General features: G+C 43.1%; 1 protein-coding gene across 1 annotated transcript in view; it reads right to left on the bottom strand.

Moving 5' to 3' along the window:
• Nucleotides 1–15471, bottom strand: part of LOC147016816 (talin-1-like) — a 166083-nt gene that overhangs the window by 58584 nt on the left and 92028 nt on the right. Inside the window, exons 13-16 of the mRNA XM_085845847.1 lie at nt 15243–15420; nt 7730–7843; nt 7498–7606; nt 6556–6764 (exon numbers count right to left, since the gene is read on the bottom strand). Coding sequence (XP_085701973.1) covers nt 6556–6764; nt 7498–7606; nt 7730–7843; nt 15243–15420 — 610 coding nt within the window. The remainder of the gene's footprint in view (nt 1–6555; nt 6765–7497; nt 7607–7729; nt 7844–15242; nt 15421–15471) is intronic.

Here is a 15471-nt window from a genome sequence, read left to right as displayed (position 1 = left end):
TACATTTTTGAAATATCATGCTACATATACAGTACTATATAGTTTTTGGCTCCATCTCTCAATGGTGAAGAATCACTTAAAAAATTCTCAGATCCAGATCCGGATCTTCACCAAAATCCAACCAATTCATCACGGTCACACACCCAAACTGTCCACCAAGTTTCATCCAAATCCGTTCACAACGTTTTGAGATATCCTGCATTCAAACAAACAAACAAGAAAAAGACGTCATGCAGAGCACGATACTTGCAAAATCCACCCCCCCCTCCCCAAAGGTTGCCATGTTTACATCAAATTGTCCATTTCGTTAAGATTAAAATTGACAATCTTTATCAAAGCTCAGGTCAATCGGATGAAAATTGATTATTGTTCAGATTGAAATTGATGATTTTCGAAGTTTGACCTTGAGTTGACCTTTGACCTCAAAAATAGTTGGTTTCCAAATTCAGTGATGCACGATGCAATTGCTGTTTAATTTTCAGGTTAAATCAGATGAAAATCGAGCACTTTAGAAATTCCACCTAAGTTGACCTTTTGACCTTAAAAACAATAGGCTTCTTCTTCATGACAAACTACCATGTGGTGAAGTTTCGTGAAGATCGGTATAAAATTGTGACCTGTAGGCGATAGACAGACAGCTAGAGAGAATAACAAAATCGACTGACCAATATACTTGAAAAATCTTCGATTTTGCAAGTACCAAATAAACAGACAGAAAGGGGTGAAAACATAACCTCCTTCACCTCCGGTAGTGGAGGTAATTATCATGGATGGACGTACGTCTGTACGTACAGACAGCCCGAATACATCGGCGATTTCGTCAGCGGAGGCACAAAAATATATTGGAAGTGTCTGGCCGGTGCTAGGTAATCGTCATGGTGGTGAGGTAGTGGAGGGGGGGGGGAGAGTAGGGCAAAGAAAAAAGCCAATGTTGGCACGATGGACAAAATTACGTTAGACCAACAGTGTTCGCCAATGTTGAAGCAACGGTCGTGATGATGTTGGACTAACATTAACCCAATGTCGGTGTGCTAGCAAGGACTGCTCCGGAACTCCGCCTGCATGGTATTATGCCCATGACAGCAAGTGAGTGGGGTTTATGGAAAAGCTGGACTTGGGTGGAAAAATTATCTTTGGCTATAATATTTTGGCACGGATTTATCATGGATGGTAGTTTAACAAAACTTCGTGTGTACAAAAAGTACAGTTGCATTCACAATCGGCACCACCGCTGTAATGAGTAAAAATATTGTTGATAATTACTGCAAATAACTAGCGGTCTGTGTTGGTGGCACAAGGGAATAAAAACATGAGAAAAATTGGTTAGAGTTATCTACAGTGAAATATCACAAGGTGCTGGCAAAAGAATTCTGACAAATATGGAGGACTGAAACGTCAGAACTTTCAGATCTTTTACACTGGATAACTTTGACCATTTCATTCTCATGTTTTTATCTCGATAAGGATTTACATGCTCAAGCAGCAAAAAGAAAAAAAAATATATATATATATATATATATATATATATATATATATATATATATATATATATATATATATATATATACATTAAATCCTTCCTCTTCTCCAATGTATTGATTTCCAATCACCAATTTGTTTTCAGACCAGGTCACTCTACTCAGGATATGTTGCTTCTGCTCTCCCAACAATGGATGGAGGTCCTCAATGCCAGACATGAAATCAGAGCCATATCCCTAGACATATTTGACACGGTCTGGCACCCTGACCTGCTCACCAAACTCTCTTCCCATGGTATCCAAGGCCATCTCCACTCATGGCTCGCAGACTTCCTCTCCTATACTACCACAAGCAACATGAGGCCCTAAATGGAGTTCTTTCATCCCCTCTTCCTGTCCAGGCTGGAGTTCCTCAAGGTAGCGTTCTGGGCCCTGTTCTTTTTCTGGTTTTCATCAATGATCTCTCCGACTCTATACTATGGAAAATCCTCTATATCTCTTTGCTAATGACTCCAGCCTCTGCCGTACCATTGGTCATCCCTCAGACCGGTAAGCAGCAGCTTCTTCGCTCACTGCAGATCTGGATAAAATCACAAACTGTTCCAACACGTGGAACATGTCTTTCAATCCAGACAAATCTCACACTCTCACTATATCTCTCCGAAAGGACCGTTTACAAAACCCCCCCATCCACTTTCTCAACAATCCTCTGGAAGAAGTCCTTTCATTCAAACTTCTGGGTCTCACTCTCTGCCATGACCTTTCCTGGGAAAGCCACATTTCAAACCTCGCCTCAAAAGCCAGTTGCCGACTGGGGATCCTCCGTCGTGCTAAGTCCTTCCTCGGTCCACCTGAGCTCCTGACCACTTACAAAGCCTTCGCCCGCAGCCTGATGGAGTACTGCTCTCCCCTCTGAGCTGGTGCTCTCACCTTTCTCCCCTTCATGCTGTGGAAACCAACGCATTTTGGATCATTGGTATCTCCCATGATAAGACTGACTCTCTCACCGCTCTCTCACCGGTGAGTGGGCCTCTCACTCTCTCACCGCAGGCAGGTCGATGGTCTTTGTCTTCTGTCGTCTCCTCTCCAGCCTCGCCCTCGCCCCGCTCTGTCTGCAATATGTCCCCACCATATTTCCGCAGGGAGCTCAAGGTCTGCTAAAAACCCGTTTCTGGTAAAAATTACGAAAATCACAAATCACTGCTCAACTTCACTCCTTCAATCATCTTTTTTCCAACCTTTGGAATAAACTCCCACACTCTCTTCAATCCCACTCTTCCCTCCAGGTCTTCAAAACAGCTGTTCACCACCACCTCTTATCTTCCCCCATCTAAAACAACAATCTTTTCTACTCCCTTAATCCACCCAAACCCACCTCCTTCAAATTCCCTGCTTTCCTTCCTGAAAGTTGTCTGTCGTGTAAGGTCCTGAAAGTCCCTGTAATGCCATCTTGTATTCCCCGTGTTCCCCACTGTTTGTCTTTCCCTCTCCCACCCCTCTTGTCTCCTGCTCCCCTTGTATGTTCTGTGTGTTAGCTCTCAAATGAGCCTTGACAATGTATACAAAAAAAAAACAGTGGGTGGGAGAGGGAGGAAGGGAAGGGGGGACTAGGAAGGGGGGGGAATGGGGGAGAGCGAGGAAAGGGAGGGGAGGGGGAGTCAAAGATAATGTTATGTTATGCTTTGTCAACACACACACACACACACACACACACACACACACACACACACACACACACACACACACACACACACACACACACACACACACACACACACACACACACACACACACACACACACACTTCCAGGTACTTACGTCATACATGCATTCCTGGAAAACCGTTTAAATGGAACTTGAAAATCCCATTGATTTGTAAGATGGATTAAAGGGGAAAATACATTCCTGACAAAAAAAAAAATTGAGTGGAAAATTTTCAAAGTTGCTTTACTCACCATAACCTGTTGCTTCGCTCACCCTGGTCCTCTTGTGATGTGAATTGTTCATTGTTTCTTTTAATTCGATATTTAATTTATTTTTCCTTCCGAACCCCGGAGATTCCCAATGGAGAACCTAGATGTGGCCGCCTTTGGGGTCAATCCCACTTAACTGGTTAATAATGATTTTTGTTGCACTGAATTAAGTTATTTCTGTTGCCCTCAATGAAACCAACTCAATGAAACCAACCCAATGAAGCTGGATAATTTTGGCACGTTCCTAAAATTTTTGTTCACTCAATATAATTCTCCAAACAGTAGAAAAAGACGTTTAATGCTTTGGAAATTTCACATTTTCTTGTATATATATGGAGAAGGAGGAACCATAGCCTTGCTTGTTTAAAGTAAATAGGTATACAGGTTTAGTTATAAGAATCATTATTTCTTTAAATTATGACATTTCACTCCAGATTTCGACACTTATTGAGTTCACAACATCCGATCCCCAAAGCCGGAATCATATTTCAATGATATTCTTTAATTAGTCCGTGAGAGTAGATCGTGGGAAATTGCATCATATAATGCATGAAATTGCTCCAAGTTCCGAATTTGAAAATTATAGTACTTACAAAAGCAAGGTATACAGTGATTCGTAGCTATGATTCACAGGCATTCAATAAAATGAGTGAAGAAAGTGAAAAAAAATTATCGTGAAGAAATTGTTGCAGCCTGTTCCAAGACAAGGTATGGTTGAGCAGGCCAAAAAACATGGTGGCTTTCGACCCCAACCAGGTAACCCAGGAAATGCCATAGGACCACAGAGAGCGAGGTGTCCGAGGATGCATCTGATAAAGGATATAATTAAATAATACCATTAATTATCTTCAAAAGGGGTGTTTTAATTAACCTAAAAATCCAATTTTCACTTTTGCACTTCCTTAGAGTTTTCTTGGGATGCATGAAAAGTTTCAGGCTGCTAGGTTTCATGGTTTTGGAGTTATGGAGGAGATGCACACGCACGCACACACATTGACATTTATTAGTATACAGTAGATAGATGGCTCAAAACACACTACCAACCAGCCCCCCCCCACCCACCACCAAAAAAACGAAACAAACAAACAAAAACACAAACAACCACATCTTTTTGTTCTTCCATATGCATCACATGATTTCTGCAACCCTCAACTTTGATTCTGCAACTCTCCCAGACAGCACAAGTCATGTGTCTTTCAAAACTTGCTCTGTTTCTCTTGCAGAACATTCTCCTGCCCTGTTCACCCTATAATTTGCCTGAAGTCATCTTCTGTCTGCTCGAAAGTCAGCCAACATCACCGATTTAGATAAACAAGGTGCAAAAACCACAGATCCATTAGCTTATATCCAATCATCAGCAAGGTCAATGGAATCAATCATCGCAGTTGATATCAAATCCTTCCTTTTCTCCAATGGCACGATCGCAGACCATCAGTTTGTACTCAGACCAGGTGACTCAACCCTGGACATGCTACTTCTGCTCTCCCAAAAATCGTTCTTTGACATTAGACTCTCTGGCACTCACTCTCTGACATGAGATGAGGGTCGTCTCTCCAGACATACCTCGAGCGTTTGATGCAGTCTAACACCCCACCTAGCTCTCCAAATTCTCTGCCAATGTCATCCAAGGCCACGTCCACACATGGCTCACTGACTTCCTCTTCTCTTAGAGCCAATGTATGGCTTTCAACAGGATCCTCTCATCCTCTCTCCATGTCAGTCAAGACTGGAGTGCTCCAAGGCAGTATCTTGGCTTCAGTCATATTCCTAATATTTATCAATGATATTTCTGACTCTCTTGCAAATCCGCTTTATTTATTTTCTGATGACTCAACACTCAAAGAAGCATCTCTCATCCCTCAGATATGAAAGGCAGCAGACTCTTCCCTTTCCACAGATCTTCATAGAATCAGAGCTGGTTCTATACTTGGAATATGTCGCTCAATCCTGACAAATCTCGCACTCTCACGCTATCTCCCCAAAGAGACCACCTGGTAAACTCTTCCAACTACCTCCTCAACAATCCTCTTTAAGAAGTTCAGTCACTCAAACTTATAGGCCCCACTATTAGCTATGATCTTTCATGCACAGGCCACATATCAAAATTGACTTCCAATGCCAGCATCCTCCGTTGTGCAAAGTCTTTCCTTCGAACATCTAAACTTTTATCTACTTGCAAGCCCTTCATCCAAAGGTTGATGGAATACTGCTCGCCCCACTGGGCTGGTGCCACTGCCTAAAATCTTGCTCAGCTTGAGGTTGTGGAAACCGAGGCCTGCAAACTCAATGGAATCTCCAGTGATGAAGCTGACTCTCTGTGCTGATCACTTTGAAATCACAGATAGATCGGTGGTCTCTCTGTCTCTCACCACATCATTTTGGTCTTGCACCCTTTGTCCTTTCTGTGCTCTGTCGCCCCCCCTCCCTCCCCTCACCCATCCAGGTTTCCATTGGGTGCATTTGGTTGGCCAGTGACCTCCTTCTGGTGAAACTTCCAAAATACAGACTCACTGCTCACCTCCACTCATTTCTTTTTCTTTTTCCAGTCTGTGGAAACAACTTCCTCAGTCTCTTCCACATCATTCTTCTCTCCAGGGCTGCAAGACGGCTGTTCACCAGCATCTCCGCTTATCCCCCATCCACAGCCATGATGTTTTCTCCCTCCATTTACCCTCCCTAAGCCCAACTCTTTCTGTTTTTCAGTTTTTCCTTCCACTTCTGTGATTAGGAGTTTGTGGCTGTATCCATGTTATTCACCCCCCCCACCCTGGGTCCTCTTTTTGCTTTCACTTAAAGTCTCCCCATATTTTGTCCCTCAACCTTGCGCTGTTGGTGTGTTCCCCTGTCCGTCTGGACCGATGTAGCATGACATAGGCAGCATAGAAAAGAGGGGGAAAATGTGTGTTAGTTGTGCACATGTGTATCGTATTACATATAGCACCGGACCATCTTAAGCATAATGCCAAGGACCTCAAACCACCGCAACATGTTCAAAGGCAACACAGAGAAAAAGAGCAAGAAAGAAAAACCTCGAGCAACAAAGCCTGAGAATGAAGGGACAAGCAGGAAAATACATATACCGCATCCGCCCTCCCACAACATACCTCGGGAGACGATGGCTGGACGCTTTTGAGCATTCCGGATATGGATTCAGTGAGGCAGCGTGCGGCCTGAAGCAATGATTTCCCATTGCCCCCTTCCTCATCCAGAAGTGCAGAGAGAAGACGCACACCACGTGACATCTCGGTCAGATTGGAAGAGATCGTCACCACAGCACAGCCTACAGCCGTGTAGTCCGTGTCAGCTGCATCACCTACATCGGGGGGCCGATTCAAGAGCACATGGCTAAGGGCACAGTCGGTATCACCTAACCCTATCACAGACAAAGGTCTCTTACCACCATGAAAAAAAAGAAATCCTTAAACTATAAAAGAAGTCTTAGCAACTTGTCAGATTTTACAGAAGTTGCGATGCCTTTTTTTCATCCACAAACAACAAAAATTAAGTAATTTCCAACGACTGTGCTATATCATGAAAGAAACAATTTCATTTCCAATCGTACAAACATAATACTCATACCGCCTCCAAAATTCACCCACAGCAACCGCATCCAAAATCTGTCCAAATGTGTCAAAAATCTGTCCGTCACAAGGTGCCCATGGTAACCACCACCAAAATCTTCCCACAGTAACCTCCGCCGAACAGCGTCCATGGCAACTACCTCATTATGCCAGAATCTACACTGCCTGGATTAAAGTAACACCAAACAATCTACAATCGCCTCACAAGGCCAACAAAAAGTAAAATTCACTCCAATGATTTGTGGTTGTGGCGGACGGTATGGTTGTTTGCGTTTGGGGTCCAAGTCACAGCTTGTGGTTATAATCAGTAAGACATTTTGTGGGGTGGTTAATGTGGTGCTGGTGGTTATAAGTGAAACGGCTTTCCGTTTAGTCAGTGAGGTGATGCTGGTGCTGCTGGTGGTGAATGTCGAAGATAATATGGACGCTCCATTTTGGTGGAGTAGGATACCACGTGATACGTACCCGATGTGAGGTTGACAATGGATGCCGTGCTGGCGTTGATGGCGTCGAGCTGGGAGTAAATTTCATGTTTTGCTTCCTCCATTTTATTTTTTCGCCAGAGCATCGAGGCCTGGATGATGGAACAAAATGAACATATTTTGCAACGACTGCTTGCAGTTAATTCAACAAGAACCAAATTCAGATCAAGCTGAATGTGCTCAGCACTGAGATAGCGTATAGCGCCACAACTCACCTGGTCCTGACCTAGCTGCGGCAGCACATCTGCTTGATACATATCAGTGCTGGCCTGGCTGACGGCATGCATGCTCGAAGTTATTGTACCCAGTAGTACCTGCTGGTTGCTCGACTGAAGGACATAAGAAAGGGGAAAAGACAAACGCATCAAAGACAAAATGAAACCGAGATGAAATAAGATTAGTAAACAGAAAACGTTATAGTTTCAAAAAGTTTGCGAGTTTATTTGTGTTTTTAAAAATGACATCCAATGTCACCTTTGCACAAATCACAGTTGTAGCATCATCCGATGAGATGACTATGTCATTACCGTGTGACAATGAGGAAACATTCACTCTTTGCAAACTAACACATTGTTTGGTGAGAATCATCAGCGACAAAGTAGACAGAAATTCCCACAACAGAGGGTACCAAATATGTACCAGGTGCAATGTCGATAGCGATCAACACATAAATACTGAAGTCCAAATCAGGTCCCTCACCCGAAATTGGAGGTAACAACCAATGAGCTCTCACCAAATCAATTATCACCAGCTATGGCTCTGACTTGATAATTAACTACCACTCTGACTTAGCCAACAGAAGCTGCATAAAACAAGCAAGAAAAGCTGCACAAGAAAAGCCCTTCGCCGTTTCAAACCCTACCGAGTTCCTCCACAAGTGCAGACATCATCCACAACTAGCACAACCTTCCTCAACGCACTCAATCAGAAACTGCTTCATAAAACTCCAACAAAACTGTTCAACATGATCTCCCTTTTCTAAATACGTGCTGATTAGATTTAATTAGTTTGAAAATATTCAAATGGTTCCCTACCCATTGCTAAATGAATGCCTCCAACATTTTCCCCACAACTGAAATCAAATGAACAGTCGATAGATTCCCCAATTCTTCTCTGGATCCTTTCTTAAGTAGCATGGTATTATGTTACATTTGCTGCTCTTCAATCCTCTGGCACCTGCCCGAACTCCAACGAGTTACTTAAGATATCAGCAAACAATAACCTTGGATGCAAATAATTATCCAGCGCTGGAGAAATATCATCCCTTAATGTTTCTCGCCGTTTCTTCACTTCCTCGACTCCAACCTGGATCTCTTCTAAAAGCCCTTGCTCACCCCTGACATAGATACTGTCAGCCGTTGGAAGTTCCCCTGACTATTCCCGGGTAAATTTAGAAACAAAATAAATATTTAATAAGCCTGCCATCTCACCTTCATCATCCACCAATTTTCCTGTGCTATTTCTCACCGGGCCCACACTCCTCTTAACCATAAACTTACTTCATACATTTAAAGAATATCATGCTGTTGTTTAATAGTATTGGCTATGTCCTTGTTTTTTTTGTATACCTTGTCGAGGCTCGTGTGAGAGATAACACACAACGCACAGCAGGGGGGGGGGCATGAGACAAGAGGGGCGGGAGTGGGAAGGACAAAACAGAGGGGAACAGAGACATTAGGAGATCTGTGGAAGGGAGAGGGATGGGACGGGGAACATAGGGAATACAAGATGGACATGACAGGGACTTTCAGGAAGGAATGCAGGGAATTTGAAGGAGGTGGGCTTGGGGTGAGTTCACGGGGGTAGAAAAGATCGACGATTTGGATGGGGGACGATAAGAGGTGGTGGTGAACGGCTGTTTTGAAGGCCTGGAGGGAAGAATGGGAATGAATAGAGTGAGGGAGTTTATTCCAAAGGTGGGGAAAAAGAGGAATGAAAGAGTGAAGGTGAGCAGTGATTCGTGATTTTGGTAGTTCTACCAGAAGGGGGTTGTTGGCGGACCTTGAGCGCCCTGCGGAAATGTGGTGGGGACAAAATCGCAGAGAGAGCGGGGGGGGGGGGCAAGGCTGGAGAGGAGTCGGTAGAAGACAGAAAGACCACCGACCTGCCTGCGGTGAAAGAGTGACAGGCCCAAAGATTCCCTTTTCATATTCCCTTTTGACTTGCCGAGTTATTTTCTTAACTAGTCTCTGTTTCCTCCTATATTGAAGTGAGCCGGATTCAGATCTTGTTACTTTGTACTTAATGGATACCTACTGTTTATCCTTAATTATACTGCGTACCTCCCCGTTCAATCACCCTGTTCTCTCACTGCCTCTACATTTCCACCGAACTGGAATATATTTACTCTGTGCCCGACACATTTGCTCCTTCAAGGTTGTCCATTTCCCCGATAGAGACCGCACACTCATTAACATTACCCAATCTCAAGCTCACAAGTCACTTCTTATTGCCCACAAAGTTTTCCCTCCGAAAATCCAACATCTTGAAACGACTATCTCGAGCTTCACATCTCAACAATAGAGTTGTGCTTAAAATGTCACGGTCGGGTATCCCCACATATTCTCCTACCTTCACCTCCTCAACCATCTTGGGATTATTACTTAAGTAGAGGTCAAACGCTGAACTCACCCCTCACAGGCTTCTTTACAAAATGGGGTAAAAATCAATCTTGGACAAGAGACAGAACATCTTCATCTGCTCTCCCTTTCCCCTGTTCCAGAACCTAGTCTATCCCTGGTAAATTTAAATCCCCCATGACTCATACTCTTCCCTGATCACATGACTTTTTGAATTCTACATGTATCCATCTTTCCTGCTTTGCCCTCACACCAGGAGCCATGTAAAAGCGTCCTACAACTAACTTACCATTCTTGCAATCTTCTTTATCGAGACACACAGGACCCTCTACATCAATTCCCTCCTTAATGTCAAGCCATTCTCTCACTACAACCCCGTCATTCATCCATATTATGACACCTCCTCCATTTTTAGCTCACCTGGAACGTAGTTCCGGGGAGCTTATGGGATGGCGCGTCGTCCGTCCGTCAGTCCGTCCGTCCGTCCGTCCGCAAATACTTGCAACTTCTTCTCTGAAACTACACATACGATTTCATTGAAACTTTACCACAACGTTCATTACCATGTATGTACTAAACAAAGTTTGTTTATTGCATTAACAACAACAACAAAAAAAAAATATATATATATAATTAAAAACAGGCCCGAAGGGGGTCTAACATTGCTTGCCTCGCAAAATAGGTATTTGCTTTCTTCTCTGAAACCACACACACAATTCTGATGAAACTTGACCACAACCTTCATCACCTGTGATGTACCAAAGTTTATCCATCCATCCATCCACTGGGACCATACTCTGTGCAGAGTGTTTGTGCTGCCTAAGAACTCTCCTTGGCTATTGGGCACAATCCTGGATGGGTCGCCACTCCGACGCAGGATACCAGCAAGCTGGCACTCATTTTGCTGACCTCAGAAGGATGACAGGCAGTCAACCCCACCTGGTATTAATTCAACAGCCGAGTGGGATTTGAACTCAGGATCCCAAGCCAATCACCCGAACCGCTAAGTCAACCCCAGGCATAAGTTTGTTCATGACATTGGAGAAATCAGGGTCTAAGGGGGTTTAGCCCCCAAAACATGTATTTCCTTTCTTCTCCGAAACTACACACACAATTTCGATGGAACTTGACCACAACCTTCATCACCCGTGATGCACCAAAGCTTCTTCACACCATTAAAAATAAATAAATGAATAAATCAAAAATTTAGGTCTAAGGGGGCATTACAGGGGGGTTGCCCTGCAAAAGAGGTATTTGCTTTATTCTCAGAAACTACACACAAATTCCGATGAAACTTGATCACCACCTTCATCACCCGTGATGTACGAAAGTTTGTTTACGACATTAAAAATTGTGGTCTAAGGGGTTCTATGGGGGGGGTTGCCCCCTAAAATATGTATTTGCTTTCTTCTCTGAAAGCACACGTACAATTTTGATGAAACTTGACCACAACCTTTATTACCCATAATGTACTAAAGTTTGTTCATGGCATAAAAAAAAAATCCATAGGCACAGTGTCTATAGAAAGTCTACACCCCCTTTCAAAATTTTCACCTTTGTGACCTTATAACCTGGAATTAAATTACATTAAATCAGACTTTTTCCACCTTTACTTACACATCATAACCCAAAACTTCAAAGTGAAACACAAATTCTCAATTAAACTTCAAAGTGAAACACAAATTCTCAATTAAATTAAATCAAAGTGAAAAACAAATTTCAGAAAATTAATTAAAAATACAAAGCGAGAATATCTTGGTTGGCTAAGTGCCCACCCTCCCCCCCCCCCGAGTTATTACTTGCTGGAAGCACCGTTGACAGCAATTACAGCTGTGAGTCTGTTGGGATAGAGCTCTACCAACTTTGCACACCTTGATTAGGTGATATTTGCCCATTCTTCTGTACAAAACTGTTCAAGCTCAGTCAAGTTGTGTGGGGAACATTGATGGACAGCAATCTTCAAGTCATGCCACAGATTTTTGATTGGATTTAGGCCGGGGCTCCGACTGGGCTACTCAAGGACATTTATATCTTTTTGTTCCTTGGTCACTCCAGTGTAGCTTTGGCTGTGTGCTTCGGGTCGTTGTCATGCTGAAAGGTGAACGTCCTTCCTAATTTTAACTTTCTTGCAGAGGGCAGCAGGTTTTCCTCTTGGATTTTTCTGTATTTTTCTCCATCCATTTTCCCTTCTATCCTGACAAGTGCCCCAGTCCCTACTGATGAGAAACATCCCCATAACACGACGCTGCCACCACCATGCTTCACAGTAGAGATGGTGTTCTTTGGGCGATGTGCTGTGTTGGGTTCGCACCAAACGTAATGTTTTGCATTTCAGCCAAAAAGTTCCATCTTGGTTTCGTCGTCCCACAACACTTGTTGCCACGTAGCTTCATAATCTCCAGAGTGGTTTTTGCATACCTCAATTGGGATTCAAGGTAGGCTTTTGGGAGTAATGGCTTCCTTCTTGCCACCCTATTGTACAGGTCAGTCTTGTGGAGTGCTTGGGATATTGTCGTCACATGCACACAGTGACCAGTCTTTGCTATAAAGGCATGAGGTCTTTCAAAGCTTCCATTGGCCTCTTGGTGGTCACTCTGATCAGTCTCCTCCTTGCTTGGTCATCCAGTTTGGAGGGACGGCTTGAACTAGGCAGGGTCTTGGTGGTGGTACCATATGCCTTCCACTTCTTAGTGATTGTCTTGAATGTGCTCCAAGAGATATTCAAAGGCTTTGAAATATTTTTATATCCATCCCCTGATTTGTGCCTTTCCACAACTTTATCCCGGAGGTCTTTGTAAAGCTCCTTGGAGCTCACGGTTGAGTCTTTGTTGTGAAATTCACTACCCAGCAGAGGAAACCTACAGGACCAGCTGATTACCTCCACCACTGAAGGTGAAGGAGGTTATGTTTTCACCCCTTTCTGTCTGTCTGTCTGTTTGTGCACAGGATATCTCAAAAAGTTGATGACGGATCCACATGAAATTTTGTGGACAGGTTCGGTGTGTGACGAGGACAAACTGATTGGATTTTGGTGAAGATCTGGATCCAGGTCTGACTACTAGAATTTTAAAATTGCTTCTTCACCATTGAGAGATCGGGCTAAACCAATATACAACACGATATCTCAAAAAGTTGCAGACGGATTCGAATAAAACTTGGTGGACATGTTGTGTGTCTGACAAGGAAGAATTGATTCGATTTTGGTGAAGATCTGAATCCGGATCTGATAATTTTTAAAAAGTGATTCTTCACCATTGAGAGATAGGGCTCAAAAATAATACATAGCATAATATCTCAAAAATGTATTGGGCCAGATATGTTCTCTTGGATCAGGCATTGCGTGTCGGAGGTATGCGCTCCACTGAATGCCCTTCTAGTTTTATTCTGAAATAATCAGAATCACAACACTTTAACACAGGTGGAGGCCAAGTAACTAGGTGTGTGATTTTGAAGGTGATTGGTTACAACTGAGCTAATTTACAATTGCTATTTTAAGGGGGGTGAACACTTATTCAACCAAGACATTCTCGTTTTGTATTTTTAATTAATTTTCTGAAATTTGTTTTTCACTTGGAAATTGTGGGTTATGATGTGTAAATAAAGGTGGGAAAAGTCTGATTTAATGCAATTTAATTCCAGGCTATAAGGCAACAAAAGGTGAAAATTTTAAAAGGGGTTGTACACTTTCTATAGGCACTGTACTTACTTTCTTCTCCATTTCATATTTTGCATCTCATCCATGCCTACCAATGGTTCCCTGGTTACCTTATCCAGCCGCTACCAGGTGAGCAACCAGGGTTATTGCCCCTATGTCTTTCTCTGTCCTGTCACAACTATAATCCCTGCAGCCTCAAATTATTGCCCTCCAGTTGGATTGTTCCCTAAACCACATCTGCATCTATGTCATACCGCTTGCCATCCATCCTCTCGATTCCAGCTCAACCATCTTCCCATTCAAACTCTGAGCATTCGTATAAAACACCTTCAACGTTTCCTTTCTATTAACCATTCTCTTTCTCCCAAGCGTCCAACCACATCCTCTGCTTCTCGTCGAAAAAAAAAAACAAGTCCCAATTTATTTCTCGAGAACCACTGTGAATGTTTCTGCCAAAAATGGCTTTGGAAAAATTGCCAATTGGAAAAATTGTCAGCCCCCCCCCCCCCAGGAAAGGAATCAATCCATAGACGCATTTTTGGCTCTCCAGCCATCACCTTTGTTGAGAGATTCCCTTTTTTATACAAAAGGTAAGGAATCAAATGCCAAAATAAAGATAATGGCATGCATCTCGGCCCTATGACCAAAGTAGAGTCCAACAAAGCTTTTCAAATCAATATACACCTGTACTTCGGCCCGAAGGCCAAAGCACATGGTGAAACACATACGTGCTAGCACACAGGGCCACAATATATGGCCATCTCATCAACATTGAATACCACTGGCCATGATCAGATGAAATGGCCTTCCCCCAGAAAGTGAACTGATATGTTGTCCCAAGAGGGAGTATATACCTCCAGAACCCCTCAACTATAATGGTGATTATTAACCCATATACCACACCAGCACTTGCTTCTAGATGTATAGGTCAGTAGGATAAGGCAGCACAGCACAAAATCTGCAATCACAATTGCACATGCGTAAGGGAAGCGAGCACTGCTATCAATATGAACAACAGAAAATTGTCCTTGTCTGCTAAAGGCTTCTGTCTATCAAACTACCCTTTGATATGAATGGTTAATCCACTACGATGCAGGCATGTTTGATGAAGTCATCCTCCTGATGGCTTCCTTGAACATTTTGCAGCCACTCCTTTTTGGCCGTAACCTTGGCCTGAATAAATTAGGGCTCTATAACAGTTTATCATGGTGATTTTATTTCACAAAAGCAATACATCATCAGCATCCAAGCTGTTATTGAGTTTTTGAAACACGACACAACCTTGCTATAAAATTTATTTAAATCATTTTTTTAATGGTACAGTACGAGACTTCCGAAAAGTGCAAATTGCCGTATTCTTAATTGATGCCGATCAGCATTTTCATCTTCCACAAGTAACAGTAAAGGTGTTATTCCCCTTTCTCTGTTTAATAGGAAAACCAAATAAAAAGAAAACATGAAACAAAGTAGTTGCAAGTATCATGAAGGACGCACCATGGGGGGCAGGTGGCCATGATGCATCTGCCCGCTCACGATGAGTTGCTGGGAGCCCGGCAGTGTACCACGTGTAAGCATCTCAGGTCCGCCGGTGCCACGCAAGATGGCCGGCAGTGCCACAGAGCCATGTTCTACCCTCCCCATGTGGTTAGACTGCTGCTGCATGATGGTGGACCTAAACATTGAAACAAAATTACATTAGCGACAATTTTCAGGCCCAGTGGCC

The sequence above is a fragment of the Eptatretus burgeri genome, chromosome 11, assembly GCF_056783735.1.
Source record: "Eptatretus burgeri isolate ZD-2024b chromosome 11, Ebu_testis_v1, whole genome shotgun sequence".
Classification (NCBI taxonomy): domain Eukaryota; kingdom Metazoa; phylum Chordata; class Myxini; order Myxiniformes; family Myxinidae; genus Eptatretus; species Eptatretus burgeri.
Note: the sequence above shows the minus strand (reverse complement) of the source record. Positions and strands in the feature narration are given on the sequence as shown.